This window comes from Alexandromys fortis, unplaced genomic scaffold, assembly GCF_014885135.2.
Source record: "Alexandromys fortis isolate MF-2015 unplaced genomic scaffold, M_Fortis_MF-2015_v1.1 scaffold_88, whole genome shotgun sequence".
In the NCBI taxonomy this organism is placed as follows: Eukaryota; Metazoa; Chordata; class Mammalia; order Rodentia; family Cricetidae; genus Alexandromys; species Alexandromys fortis.
In genome coordinates, this window is record NW_026067961.1 from 7,526,170 (window position 1) to 7,541,149 (window position 14,980).

Below are 14,980 nucleotides of genomic sequence, written 5' to 3' on the forward strand. Positions count from 1 at the left end.
TATATATATATATATGCACACACACACATACTTACTTATTTAGTGTGTGTGTTTTCATATGAAGGCCAGAGGACAGCTTGAAGGAGTCAGTCCTCTCCGTGTGGGTTCCATGTTGGCAGCAAAGCATCAAGTGAACCACCTTGGTGCCCCACCCCACCTGGAGCTCACAGCAAAAGGAACTGTCCACTTACTTGCTGTAGTGGCTTGCAGGTGCCCCAGACTGCTCTCTATGGCCAGAGTGGCTCTGCCCGAGTACCTCAGCCCTTCACTAGCCACAGCAGAAAACTGTGAAGCTAGAGTCAGCGAACTGAGGGCCTTGTTAAACTGCCTTTGGACCACAGGAGGGAGAGAGGTGGCGGGTCTGTCTTCAGCTGAGCTGTTCTGCACAGTGTGGCGCTCAGCAGGGGCACCGCGTTCTGTTGACCACCAGACTACATTTGGGAAATCCTTTGACTCCACATGACTAGCCATTACGCTGCTTGATGATCTTTTTAAGCATGTTGGTAATCTAGAGGTGGTCTGAAATTGAGAGAGGAGAGCATGTGTCATGGCTTCCACCTGCAGCCCCTGGTCTCATCTGCTTTGATCTGCAGAGTCTTCCCTGGAAATCCTTCCACATTTCTACTCAGTGCAGCTCACAGTGTTCAGAGCTTGGCTGGGAGTTTTCTTTTTCATGGATTAAAGCAGGCCATTTCTCTTGAGGCACACATGACCTCTGCTTTCCTGCAGCTATTTAGACTTAAGACCAGATAGCTTCCTGGTGACTTCTTGGAGCCCATAATCTCCAGTGCTTAGAGTCTTAACACTGGAGTCATTTGCCCAGCAACTGAGCTGGGAGGCAGGCTGGGGCCTGACTCAGGCGCCAAGTTGGGCTCCTTGCCATATATGGTCAAGGAAGAGTCCCTGGTGCAAACCTCCCAGGCTGTCAGGATCGACTCCCTGGCCCTGACTTTCTTAGCATGACTGTGTGCCCACTCTCACCACCCAAATCTTAAACTTAGGTCCTGACCATGGGTAGAATGAGTCGCCACTAGAAGACTTGGAGAAATATGCCAAGCATTGACTGCTCATGCCCAACCTGCATCCCCACCTCCATTTTACGTATGGCTCCTCACCTGCAAGGTGACTTTATTAGCAGTGGGAGCCTTTGAGGATGATCAGGTCGTGAAGATGGCACCCTCATGATTGGGATGAGAACCATATTCTGAGAGGAGGTCTTGGACTGTTGGTCGGGCTGGCCTGGAACTTCATCCTTGTAAAGCAATCATTCTGCCTCAGTCCCCCGAGTAGCCGGGATCGCAGGCTGTGCTACCACATCTATATCCTTTGATTTTTGAACTCATTGTTATTATTGTTTTTAATCCAAATTGGCTTCAAACTCATGATCCTCCTGCCTCAGCCTTTTTAATGCAGGGATTACAAGCTTGCATCATCATGCCTGGCACACTAGTGCCCTTTAAAAATGAGCCAGTTACCCCTTCCCATGATGCAAGGGTACAGTGAAAAGATGGGTGTCTAGGAAGCAAGCACTCTTGTAACCCCAGGTCCTGGGCAAACCAGGGCTTCCTCAGTGTTCTTAGGGAATACCTAAGCTCCTCACCTGCAAGCTAGGGACATTTGGGCCCATCTTACCAAGAACTTTCTTTAGTGTTTTCACCTGAGTCTGGCCTCAAGCTTCTCAAGGAAGTAGATGAGACTTAATCTAATACCTTAGGTCTTTACTCAACTGCTCTCCCCACCCCTTTCTAAAGGAAGGACTAAGCTGCTTACTTTTCCAGAGGCTAAGGGCAGTTTTCAGTAGACATTCATGCCTGGTCACCAGTCACTTTCCTAGACATTGCCTGAAGTGAGCAGTGTCTCTGTGCATGGCTTTTCCAAGATGCAGGTTCTGTCCACACATGCACCCCCAAGCAGGTTAATACGTTCTCAGAAACTGCTTGCTTTCCCTGGGAGTAATCTGCTGTTGTTAGTGAGTTAAGGGTTCTGGGAAGCCGAGAGGACTTGCTAGGGTGGGGAGAAGGAAGCTGAGGAGCCTGGATGAACTTTGATAACCTCTTTTAGACCCAAGAGTTCTGGAGTTTGCCAGCTTCACTTCTCCACAAGGAACAGTTGTGTCTTGAGTGTCTGTATGAGCTTCATGCTATTCTGGAAGGCATTTTCCTACAGAGGTAATAGCCTCCGGACAAGCCGTGTTGAGGGAGGCCACACATAGCGCGTCTCTGTTGGCCATTCTTGCACTCTTCCTGCTTTCTTCTGAGAAGTGGGATTGTGGTTGTCCTTCTGTTGTGAGGACTGAACTAGGCCACTTCACGGGTGCTGTCACCAGGTAGCTTCACAGGAGGAGACCTTGCCTAGCTAAGATCCCACTAAGTCATTTTTGACAAAATTTTCTTCTTTGTCTCATGAATCAAGATACTGTTCTTCGAGAGAAAGTTTCTAAAAAGTTTTTTTTCAGTTCTAGTCACTGCTAGTTAGTGTCAGAGGTGACTTGAGACTCCTTTTCAGAGTCTGTGTGACAGGACTAGAGAGACAGTTCAGCGGTAATAGTACTGGCTGTTCATGCAGAGGACCCAGGTTCAATATCCCAGCACCCACCAAGTTCCTTACAACCACTTGTAACTCCAGTTCCAGGAGAATCCAACACCATCTTCTGATCTCCATGGGAACTGCATGCATGTGGTGTGCAGGCGTACTTAGAGGCATACCATCCATACACATAAAATAATAACAATAACAACAACAATAATAATAGAATGAAGTCCTCGTACCTCCCTAGAGTGGAGCTAGTACTACGTAGGCATCATGATGTAGCTACTACTACTATATTTTTTTCTCTCATAATCTGTCTCAGCACTTGAGCAAGAGTCTTTGGTATTTGTTGCAAATCGTATAAAGATGGCACAGCTGTTCGGAGCCACCTTCAGCTTTCCTCTGTGTCATAGGATTCTCAGCAGTGGGTATGTGGAGACTGAGTCCTCAAGACAGCCACCAGTCATCTGCCAGGAAAGCCTGCTGACAACATGTTCAGCCACTACAGGACCAGGCATACATACATGACTGCCTTTAAGGGGCACATGGGCACATGAGATTGTTCAGAAGGTAAAGGGGATTGCCACCAAGTTTAGTGACGTCTGAGTTTGATCCCTTGTACCTATATAGTGGAAGAAGAGAACTACTCTGACAAATTGTTCTCTGAGCTTTACACACACTCTAGCACATATATAGCCCCTCCCCCAAGAAATAAATCTATGTAATTTTTGTTTTTATTTTGAGACAAGGTCTCTTTTACATAACCCTGGCAGTCCTGGAGCTCATTATGTAGACCAGGCTGGCTTCACAGAGATCCACCTGCCTCTGCCTTCCAACTGCTGGTATTAAAAGTGTGTGTCACCATGCCTGGCAATCAATGTAATTTTTAAATAAATATGAAAAACAACAAGGCATCTTGCCTACATGATTCTCATAATCCGTATGGGAAAACCCTAGGCCTTGACTGAGCCCCTTCTGCTGGTCTGTTGAGGTCACTCTCCCAAGCCTGCCTCCATTCTGCTGTCTCCATGCCTTCAGGCTTATAGCAAACCTTACCAGTCCTTTTGAGAGAAAAAGCCAAATCCTATTATGGAAGTGCTTCAAACCGCTCTGAGCTTCCGGATTAATCTGAAACAACATCTGAGTTCATAACTGGGTCACAGTTGCAGACCGCAGAGACTCGCCAGTTCAGCTGGTGTGTGCCTTAGACCAGTTACCACCCGGGCAGTCTGGAGGCTGGACCTTACTGGATGCCTTTAGACCTTGTGCACTGAGATAATTGGGTGCTGGTGGATAACTTTGTTTCTAAATGAGAAGAAGTAGCCTGTCCCGATAAGTGTTTGTCCATGAAATGGCTACACAGGACACATCCCAGGGCTGGAGGGCCTCAAGAGTCCGGAGAATGGAGGAGGGGAAAAGCAAGGTCACTGGCTTGGAGGTGCCACTGACACAAAGTGAGTGTCCAGCCCAGCTTTCAAGTGCCTTACTGTTCTCAGTTCCCCTGCCAGGCCTGTGTCCTCTGGATGACATAGAATTGTAACCACATAGAACTGTAACTGGAGGCAACCTGTTCTGTGTTCTGTAGAGAGAAATCTGGGGTTCCTAAATAGCCCCTTTTCACCAAACACCAACTTATTCCTTGCCCATTTTTTTTTCTATGTGTGTCCCCACTTACCCGACTCCTTACCCTTGGCCAAGTGACAGATAGCTGTTTGGTTTGCATTTTGTCAATGACAGACAGTTACTGGCCTGGGGGTCATTATTTCCTTAACTTTCCTGTTTATAAATATTGCAGAAAGGTTCAATGTCAAGACAAAACTCACAGAATGTTTTGAAAGCCTTCTTTTCCCTCCCCCTTCCCTCTCCTCTTTTCTGCTTGTGTGTTGTGCTGGGGATTGAGCCTAGGCGGGTGCTGTTCCCACCGAGCGACATTTCCAGCCCCAGAATGATTGTGTACTGCAGCTGTTTTAATGATACTGAACAGAAGGGAATAGTTAGGACCTTTGTTTTGAAGTGATTCAGGTCCTAACTGCCTTGAAGCAGGTTTTCTTGCTAGCTACCAGCAGAGTTGAAAACGATTCTGGAATTTAAAGTCCTAAACTGCTTCTGAGAAACTTGTTAAAACTGATGGGCAGACCCTAGGCCCAGCATTCTTCTTTAATTACTTCTGCAGCCCCTCAAAGGAACCCTCTGGAGTAGGAACTTGCAGATGGATAAACTGGGGTCCAGACGAGTTGGTGACTCGCACTGTAATGGGCTGTTAGTGACAGGCACATGCCACTGCTCTGTTCCTGCATGCTGACCTCCAGCACCACACAGAGCCCCCGCCTGCTTGCCGCACATCATGTGGATGGCCTTTCTGATTGTGTGTCCTGGGCACTGCTGGGACTTGGAGCTCTGCTGGTCATGCTGCAGCTGTCCAGCCTTGTCCTTGGATGAAGAGAAGACCTCTCCCCCGTGCCACAGCCTCCTGTTACTTCTATCTTTTTTTCCTGTGAAGTGCAGGTGACAAGGAAGATACTGTCACCAGCGGTTTGTAAGGCTCTTAAGGAGGAACTTTCCATTGGGTAAATAACTGTGAAAGAAGAGCCTCAGAGAAGAGGGAGAAACTGAAGCTTAGGCTCCTGTTACACCAGCCAAATACTGTTGGCACCCGTGCTTGCTGAGTATCACGGAAGAGTCAGGGAAACGGACAGGACAGAACTGAGGGACACAGTGTGAATTTTCTCCCTCATGCCATTCCACCGTCTTCTTAAATTTCTGAAGTCAGCAGCTCAGTGCCAGGCCCCCACGCAAACCCAGGCTAGCTTGTAGTGTCTCCGTGCGTATGGATGGCAGGATTGCTTTGGAGGACTGATGTTGGCAGTTCAGGAGAATGGGCTTCTTGAAGACTTCTGAGGTTTTTTTTTACCCTGTGCTGAAAACACTGCTTTATAGAACTTAAAAACGCACAAGTGTGGCGAGTGCTGACGCTTCCTTCAGCAGCAGAAGGGGAGCCCACTGTAAGTGCGTGAGTAGGTTCCTGAAGGACACTCTGTTCTTGGCACCTTAGCTAGGCTGACGTTCACTTGAAGCTTTAAGTGTTTTCGTAGGCTTGAACTTTTTTTTTTTTTTTTAAATGAGCTAGATTGACTTAACTCTTAAGTCTTCTCTGCTGTGGAGGTTTTCATTATCACCACCAGAGTGGTGCCTTACCAGATGACCTCCCGGTCCCAGTAGCTTGCCCATTGGTGCAGACTGCTCCAGAGCTGTTAGGTCCCTCTGTAGAGAGCATGCGTCACACTAGAGGATCCTCTGTCAAGCCACAACAGACAGCCCTGTAGAATGTGTTTATTCCTATTTTACAGAGGTCAAGGCCACTCAGCACTGTCTTACTCAGTGTCCCTTATGTATCTCTGCTGTGGTCAGTGCTCTGTGCCACGTTGTCCAGCCTCACTGAGTCCTCGAAAGTGATAGTGGTAATGACTATTTTGGAGCTAAGATTGAAGCTGCTGTCCACGGTCCCTCTGCTATTGTGTGTCACAGCAGCAATTTGAACTCATTGTGACTGTCTTTCTGTGACACCACACACAAACACCTCTGGGCTGAGGCCTTGAAGGCAGGAGACAGAACCACTTCTGACCGCCTCCAGGTGGCCTCAGTGGCTCTCACTATGTTGGACTGCTGCCTGTTAGACTAGCCACACAGCCAAGCTGAAGTTGCTCATGACCTGAAGACTTATCCTTTCCCCAAGAATCTCCGCGAGTCATCTTCTCTGAATACTCTGGGTGCTAGGCTCCGGCACTGATTTATATCAAGGCAGTGAGACAAGGACTGCGCCTGGGCCAGGCAGATCACTCTAGCACTTACTGTAGTTCTTGTGAGTGTCTCCACCCCGCTGGCGGCCTCCTTCAAAGCCGAGGGCATAATGAGGACGTGTTTCCCAGCCATAACAAGTACAAGGCTGTGGACACAGAGAGGAATGATCATAGATCATAGAACCCATCCCCCTGACAGCCTGCATGTCAGCCTTCTGTCTGTGAAGGAGAGACGGTGGTGTATTTTATCAGCCCACTTGGATGGGAATAAGAAGTGGATTTAAAGATGGCCATGGGATTGTCCCCAAGGTGATGGGACACAGTCTTGATCGCTGTGCCTGTTGCCTGTCTGGTTTTGCTTTCTTGTGTGTAAAGTGTCTCTATTGGTAAGAGCTGGTCAGCCTCCCATTGGCACAGGTCTTCTCAGGTCACAGACTTTATTATCTACACTTTTTCTATTCTCAAAGCTACTTTCTGCTGGACAAGGTTCCACATAACCTCTAATCCCAGTATTTGAGAATAGAGGTAGGAGGAATTGGAGTTCTAGAGCAGTACACTGGCTACAACAGGGCCGTATCAAAACCAAACTGAAAGGCTGCTTTTCAGGAGGGCAGATCTTCGTAACAGTAGCCAGTAACTGTCTCTTCACGCTTTCAACTCAGAAGTGATAAACAGCAAGTGTAGATGGCTTGCATGAATAGGGTTTGTTTGTTTGTTTGTTTGAGACAGTGTTTCTTTGTGTAGCCCTGGCTATCCTGGAACTCACTGTGTAGACCAGGTTGTCCTTGAACTCAGAGATCCACCTGCCTCTGTCTCCTGAGTGCTGGGATTAAAAGCGTGTGTCACCACCACCACCTGCACCTACAGGTTTTATAGCAGGAAAGTGAGACTAGTAAATTGACTTAGGTATAGACATCTTTAATAAGAAAAGTCAGACTCCTAGCCAGGTATGGTGTTACATGCCTATAGTCTGAGGCAGGAGGACCACATAGAGAGACCCTGTCTCAGAAACAAAACAAATAAAAAGTGAGGCATTGGATAAGCATCTGGAAGAATCTGGCATTTGGGATGGAGAGTGATCTTTCCTTGAGATGCGGACCTTCTCTTGGGGATTAGCATGGGCTTCATACAGAGAATCCCTAGGAGCCTGTTGGTGCTGGATGCAAGGCAGCTGTAGCAGAGCCAGGTGTCAATGATAGCTTTGCCATGGGCTCCCTCCTGAGCCTCAAGTATCTAACTGGTTTAATGGAGGGGCTTTGGAAGAGACAGGGTCATGCTGGACATTTTCCTCAATGATGTCCCATATTCTCTCAGGAAGAAAAGTTGTCTTTTATATTCATTCTTGTCAACTGTTTGTCACAAAAGGTAAAGTGGCCTCCACTCACACATTCTTCTCAGTGCTTACTTTTCTATAGCTGGGCAGGATGCTGAAGGCGGTCTCAGTGCCTTAGTGCATCCTGCCCTGCAGACGCCAGCACAACTGTCATCTTACCACCTCTGGTACTTTGGCACAGCCTGAGGGTTAACACTCCAGATCTGTAGTACTGGCTAATGCTTTTAGGTCACTTCTGTCATTGCAGTGAGACCCGTGGCTGCATCACAGTCTCCAAGGCCAGTGTTTATCTTCCCAGCAGAGTCCATGCTGGGCAGATTCAGTGCCTTGTAATGACATACGCTGTGGAGATTACTTGAAGTTAGAGCTGGAAGGTTTTGGACACCATCCATGGAGCACTCTAACTTTATAGGTGGTCCCACTCTGAAAACTTGGTTTGGAGACTTGTGTTTATCTGCTGTGAAGTATGGATGTTAAAGTTAATGCTAGTGTGGCTGGCCACAGTTCTAAACCTTTGAAAGGGTGATGATTGTTCTTAGACTAGCAGCTAACTAACGGTGGGAATGCTAGCTGGACACCAGGCCCCATGTTTCTACTGCTGATCTTGCCAGGTACATGGTGAAGTAAGTACCATTGCCTCACCCTGGTGTAAATGGAGGCTCAGAGCATAAAGCTCCCACAATGCCCAAGAGGGGCCTGCTCTCTGACTCAGGCCCATGTGCACGTTCCTGGCCTTCTGTCCCGTGATGGCTCTCCAAGGACAAAGTTTGTCCTTCACGATCCACAGTAATGGCTTTTCAACCTCCCAAGGTTCCTCTCGTTGTCCTAAAGGAAGTCATCAGGTTAGCTTCCATTAACTTTATTTCTGTAACTAACTGTAGAGTGATGGAGAAGGTGGGGCTGAAAAGCAAACTGTGATGGGGGTCAGATTTCAGGAGGGTGTGCCAATGATGCCCTAGACCACATCAGCATGGGGGTATGGATAAGGAGGTGGGAGGAGCTTTCCCATAACTGGCGCCAGGAAGCACTTGCTACTTTATCCCAGAGTCCAGAACTCACCTGGCACTCATGTCAAGAAGCCTCCACTGATGACTTCCAGGACAGATTGGATCTGTGTTAACCACACCCAGAAGTCCTCCTTCCTCGCCCCACCCCCATCAATTCAGAATGAAGTTGGCCCTCAGATGCCTGCCTAGTTTCCTGGGTCCTCCAGGAGATTGACTTATAATCTCCTCATTGGGCTGAATATCTAAATAATATCCCTGTGAGTTTTCAAGAGGTGAGTCCTGGGTCATTGGCACTTAAACCAGTTGTTTTGGTAGATCCTTCCTGAGAAGGTTATTATATATTTGATACCCTTCCCGTTGTATGCCTGAATGGTGAGGATAAGTACCTGCTGTTTATTAACTGTCAGGCTAAACCTTTTCAAATTGTCTGGTGACAAAACAGGGGTTTATGTTCTTTTTATCCAGCTTTGATGGATGAGACAACTTCTCTGGGTAAAGTCTGCCAGAGTAAATAAAATCTTCCGGTTTGTGGGGGGATGATGGGTTTGCACTCGAAGTCATGGGTTCGAGTCTGCTGTTCGTCTTTTCACCCACCTGCTTTTCTTCCTTTGATAAATGGGGCTCGGTGCCCTGGTGGGCACTTGGTGACTGCCGAGTGAGTGAACAAAGGCGTAACTTAAAGGAGCTTCACCTCACCTTTTCTCTTCCCCATCGAGCCCTGTGCTCAGTGCACGCTGGTGAGCATTCCACCAAGCCTCACCTTTCCCCACCTCTCCAGAGATTTCCATACGGAACCCTAGAGCAATAATCTGGCCTGTTTTCTGCCTTGAAGCCATCTGGTTCTTAGCACAAAGGGCTGTGTCCTTAATATGAAAGGATTCCAACCCTCACTTCCTCTCCCCTACCCCTGGCCATTTTGTATAAACCTTTAACTTAAATTTTTTAAAAAAAAAAATTGTGTGTGAGTGTGTGTCTGGTGCATGGCTAGTGGGCTCACCAAGACACCTCACCAGGACTACATGACTAGCGGGCTCTGGTGAGGTGTCTTGGTGAGCCCGCTAGTGTACACAAGTGTGTGCCTGTGCATGTACACATAGGCCAGAGGAAATGTCTTGCTCTATCAACTTCTACCTCATTTTTGAGACAGGGCCCCTCATTAAGCCCAGGGATAGACTGGTGGCCAGCAAGCCCCAGCAACCCTGCTGTCTCTGGCCAAAGTATGCCAGGGTAGATAAGATCCTGTGTTTTATGGGAGAAGATGGATTTTCACTTGAAGTAATGAGTTCAAGGCTGCTGTTAACCTTTTAACAACTGCCGCCACAGCCCTGGAGTTCCAGGCATCTGTACAACAGTAATGGCTTTTTACATGGGCCATAGGAATTTGAACTCAGGTCCCTGTGCTTGTTCTTCAAGTACTTCAATCCGATAAGCCATCTTTCCAGCTTCCATACCTTTAACTCTTCAATACATTTTCAGGGGTTCTCGTAAAGTAGCTCTTACCTGAAACACTTAGGCCTATAAGTTTTTAAACTTTCTGGATTTTCCAGCTTCAAGACTGTTTACATGTGAGATTTCCTGGGTAGGAGACAAGGTTTAGACGAGAAATTCACCTGGGTTTTATACGCACCTCGCAGGTGACTGTTTCGTGGTTTTGGTGTATCAGCATTTGACTGCAGTCCTTCAGATGGGCATGGCGTGGAATTTCCACTCGTAGTGCTTTATCAGTGCTCACAAACTTTCAGAGTTCAGGATATTTTGCGTGTAAACTTTTTGGGGGGGGTTGGGTTGTATTGTGGAACTGGTGTGTAAATGCTTTGAGGGAATTCTTGTTTCCCTGTGAGAGCCACCCTGCTGGTTGAGACAGTGTGTGTAATTCAGCAGCTAGTCTTTCTGTGTAATCACAATTCACTGACGCCTAGCTAAGAGTGATTTAATAGAAAAATAATGCTGAGGCTTTAAAACTACTCTTTGTTTTTAATTTGTTCCAGTTTGCAGGGACACTATCAGATGGCCTGGGGAAGACAATGGACAATCGGCACCAGTCTGAGAGAGAGTACATCAGGTACCATGCAGCCACTAGTGGAGAACACCTCGTCGCTGGCATCCATGGCCTGGCTCATGGTAAGTCACTTGTAGGCGGGCTGGAGAAGAATGTCTCTTTTGCCACAAGCACCTTTATATACACATCATGGTGCAAGGGGAAAAGAAAGCTGGCAACAACATAGTCCTGATGAGGTGTTTTGGTGAGCCCGCTAGCCACATAGCCCTGGTGAGGTGTCTTGATGAGCCCACTAGCCACATAGCCCTGGTGAGATGTCTTGATGAGCCCACTAGCCACATAGCCCTGGTGAGATGTCTTGGTGAGCCCGCTAGCCACATAGCCCTGGTGAGGTGTCTTGGTGAGCCCGCTAGCCACATAGCCCTGGTGAGGTGTCTTGGTGAGCCCGCTAGCCACGTAGCCCTGGTGAGGTGTCTTGGTGAGCCCGCTAGCCCCTCACCCACCCTTTCCCTGAAGTCCTCGTCCCTCTTCAGGTTGCTGTGCACATCGCACTTCCTCTTGGTTCTCCAGTTTCCATTTCCGAGGGCATCAATTATGATCCTGCCATCCCCTCTTAGATTCTGAACCTGCTGCTTTAAGACTACTTTCAGGGGGTGAGGAGACAACCCAGTAGAAGTGCTGGCATGGCAGGCAAGCACCAAGGCCTGAGTTTAGTCTCCAGCATCCATGACAAAAGCTAAATGTGGTAGATCCATGGGGCTTGACAGCCAGCCAGTCAAGTGAAAGGACACATTCTCCACCAACAACCACAAGTGGGTGACACCTGAGTTGGCCTCTGACCTCAGCATGCATGAACACACTCATACACATGACTGCCTCATGCTTGCCACTTGTCCCTTCCAAAGAAACTGATATATACAGGTGGCTGCTGGGCATATGGCCTTGGTGTCTCTGCATCGGTAAGACACAGATTATAAAGTCATGTAATTGCAAAGCAGGTGATGGCAGTCATCTCTTAGCCACCAGTTATTGACCCAAAGTCAACTTTTCCACCAATGTTCCTCAACCACTTGGTCCTTCAGCTTCACAGATCCAAGTGCTGTCCCCAGATCTTCTCTAGATACTTCCTGCTCATAGTCTTGCAGGTACCTGTGGCAGTCTTCATTGGCCATATGGCCAGGGGTGTAGCTTGCTGTCAGATGGATTGAGTGTCAAGGAAGCAGAGGGGCCATCCAGAGACCCTGGCCCATAGTACTTGCTCAGCAATGGCTGGCAGGTTTGATTAGATCCTAGGAATCATTGATACCATGACTATCCCCCAGATTTATCAGTCCCAACTGTCTGCATTTGAAACAAGGGGAGATAATATTTTATAATGGTGTAAGCATGACTAATCCTATGCTTAGGATACAGTGCTTATTGTAGTGGGAGCTTTGGAAAACATCTTTGCTTTGCTGGGGCTATAAAGGTGGCGGGCAACTCCCAAAGCATCAGGCTGGATGTAAAGTTAGGATAAATTAATCTGTTTATAGACTTTTAAAGTGAAGTTCGGAATAATCATTCAGGACTAAAGATTTAATCATCTTTATTAACTACAATGATAATGCAGTAACTGTTATAAGTATCTAATTGCTATTCTTTCTTCAGAGAGAGGTGACTGACCTTGTTTTTTGGATGAACACAACCGTGCCCTAAGAAGCTGGGTGATTTGTTCACAGTGGCAAAGTCACCTCCAATTAAGGATTGTCCCGATGCTATACATAGCCCTTCCAGGAACCAGTTAGGCCAGTCTGAGACTAGAACCAGTGCTGCCTCATCCAAGAGGACACTCTGAGCTCTGGGCAGTGTATCTCCTTTAGGAGGAAAAGGCTCCCATGATAAGACCAGAATCCATCCAGTCTGGGTTGAAAGCTGGAGTCCTAGGGCAGATCTGATGGCTCAGCACCTGATGACCTGCATTCAATAGCCAGGCCCCACATGGTGGAAGGAGAGAACTAAGTACTGCCAATTGTCTTCTGACTTCTCGAATGTGCTTCAGCGTGTGTGTGTGTGTGTGTGTGTGCACTGTGCACACGCGCACACAAACCACACGTGCATGTGCTCTTTCTCTCTCAGTAAATGAATAAAACCTGGAGTCTTGTTTGACTCGGGTCCATTGAAGTCTGTCCTTAAGTCCTGGCTGTCCGGCCAGGACTGCTGTTCAAAGCTTAGGGTAGGGATGTTGCCTCACTGGAGCAACAGGACCCCAAATCCAAAGAAATGCTGTGAATTCTTAGTACTTTCTCACCCAACCAGTTTCCTTTCCCAATTTGTCTCACTAGAGCTGAAGAGTGCAGAGAGCTTCCTCACACCCCAACTGTCAGAGGGTAAACATCCTGTGAGTGTCCCTGGCCCAAGTCCTGGAAATGCTCACTGGACAGGGCCTGCCTCTTCCCTGCAATGCCTGTGACCTCGTTAGCCTTTGCCAACTTGTGGCCGCTTCTGGGCCTGCGTCAACCATTGCTGTCAGCTTTTAAAATGTTTGGATGCCTTTTTCACTTGGATTGGTCTTTTAATCTTGACACAATCCCCAGGGTCCTGGTTAGCCTTGGCAGCCTTAATGAATTATTTGGGGTGCCTTAATGCATTCTTCATCATTTACTCTAATGGTCTCAGCAAAACATGCAGTATTATAGAAGCCATGTCAAACATTTGGTGGTATTGGCTGTTCTCACAGTATCCAGGGAAAACTGAAACGCTTAGTTAGCTAGCCTTCTGCCTTATATTTCAAAGGATCTCAAACCTTTCCCAAGGACCCTATTTTCCAGTCTTCTATTGCTTCACCCCTTTGTCTGTATCTTCTCTTTCATTATTGCCTATATGCTGCCTAAGAATTGGAATAGTAAACAAGAAAAGGCCACCACTCACTTTCCAGCCTTTTCTTTCCTTAATTGATTGACGAATGATTTATTTTTTTGAGGCAGAATCTCATTTCTTCAAGGCTGGCCTTGAACTTATGTAGCTAAATTCAAATGACCTTGCATTTCTGGTTCGCTCTCTCCAGTGACACTGAACCCTGGCGTTGTTCACAAGGCAGGCACTCTACCCTCCAAATTCTTAATACAGCCCTAGTCCAAGGTTTGGTTTTTTTTTCATTATCCAGGGCACATGTTTTCTTCTAACTCACAGCCTAGTACAACATCCTCTGATTCTGGACTTCCTGAACAAATCCCGGGGTCCCTTGACTTTGACCTGTCTAGAGATCAACATATTGCCTTTATTATTCCAGAGTCATGAACTGAGTCAAAAACAGAAACCCTTGTTTTTGTTTTGTTTTCTGCTAGGTATCATTGGTGGATTGACCAGCGTCATCACTTCAACAGTGGAGGGTGTGAAGACAGAAGGAGGTGTCAGCGGCTTCATATCTGGTCTTGGCAAGGGACTGGTGGGCACTGTGACCAAGCCAGTGGCAGGGGCCCTGGATTTTGCATCTGAAACAGCCCAGGCAGTGAGAGACACAGCCACACTCAGTGGTCCCAGGTCAGTTCATGGCGAGAGTGGATCTCTGCTCTTGAGCCCAGGTCTAAGGCTCCTCCAATCCATAGTGATGTGTTTAATGATGTGCTGTCTGCTTTAGTTATATGTTGTTTAACTTCAGTACATGTAGCAGAAATGTCTGACGTGTGCAGTAAAAGTATGTGAAAAGGAGGCACCTCAAGGCACGAAGAAAGGATAGCATGTGACTGTAACCCCAGCAGCCCTGGGGAGGTGAAGGCAGAAGAATCAGGAGTTCAAGGCCATAGCAAGTTCAAGGCCAGTCTGGGCTGCACGAATCCTGCTCTCATTCCACCCACCTACAGAAAAAGTGGCAAGTGGTTTTCCATACATGGATGATTACTAGATTGGGTATAGATAAGAGAAGACAGTGTCTGGATCTTTCATCAGAGAGGTCAAAACTAGGATTACACCATTAGACGTTTCCCCAAGCTAATTGTGCCTCTCATGCCCATCAGCTTGCTGAAGGCTGGTGGTCTTTGCTCTTAGACCCAGCGTAATTCTAGAGCACATGCTGTTGCAGTTCATCACGAGGGGTATTCTCTTAGCTTTCCACATTCCCACAAGTTGGTGATTCTGCTGTGGTATATTGTCTTGTCTTGACACCAACTAGGACTAGAAATCAGAGATGGCCCTTGTTGTGCCAAATCCCACAGAACTCAGCACTTTAACTTAGCTGTTTGGTTAATGGTCTGTTTTAGCTTCCCTTCTTCAGAGAGGCAAGGAGGGTGCTGTTCCCAGTGGGCTCCACTATGTCCATAGGGAATTCACTGCAGCTCAG

At 47.4% G+C, this 14,980-nt stretch overlaps 1 protein-coding gene across 5 annotated transcripts in view; it reads left to right on the forward strand.

Moving 5' to 3' along the window:
• Nucleotides 1–14,980, forward strand: part of Vps13d (vacuolar protein sorting 13 homolog D) — a 221,120-nt gene that overhangs the window by 164,376 nt on the left and 41,764 nt on the right. For all 5 annotated transcript variants that reach the window (XM_050153110.1, XM_050153115.1, XM_050153113.1 and 2 more), the window contains 2 exons: nt 10,655–10,787; nt 13,989–14,184. In XM_050153110.1, the coding sequence (XP_050009067.1) occupies nt 10,655–10,787; nt 13,989–14,184 (329 nt within the window). The remainder of the gene's footprint in view (nt 1–10,654; nt 10,788–13,988; nt 14,185–14,980) is intronic.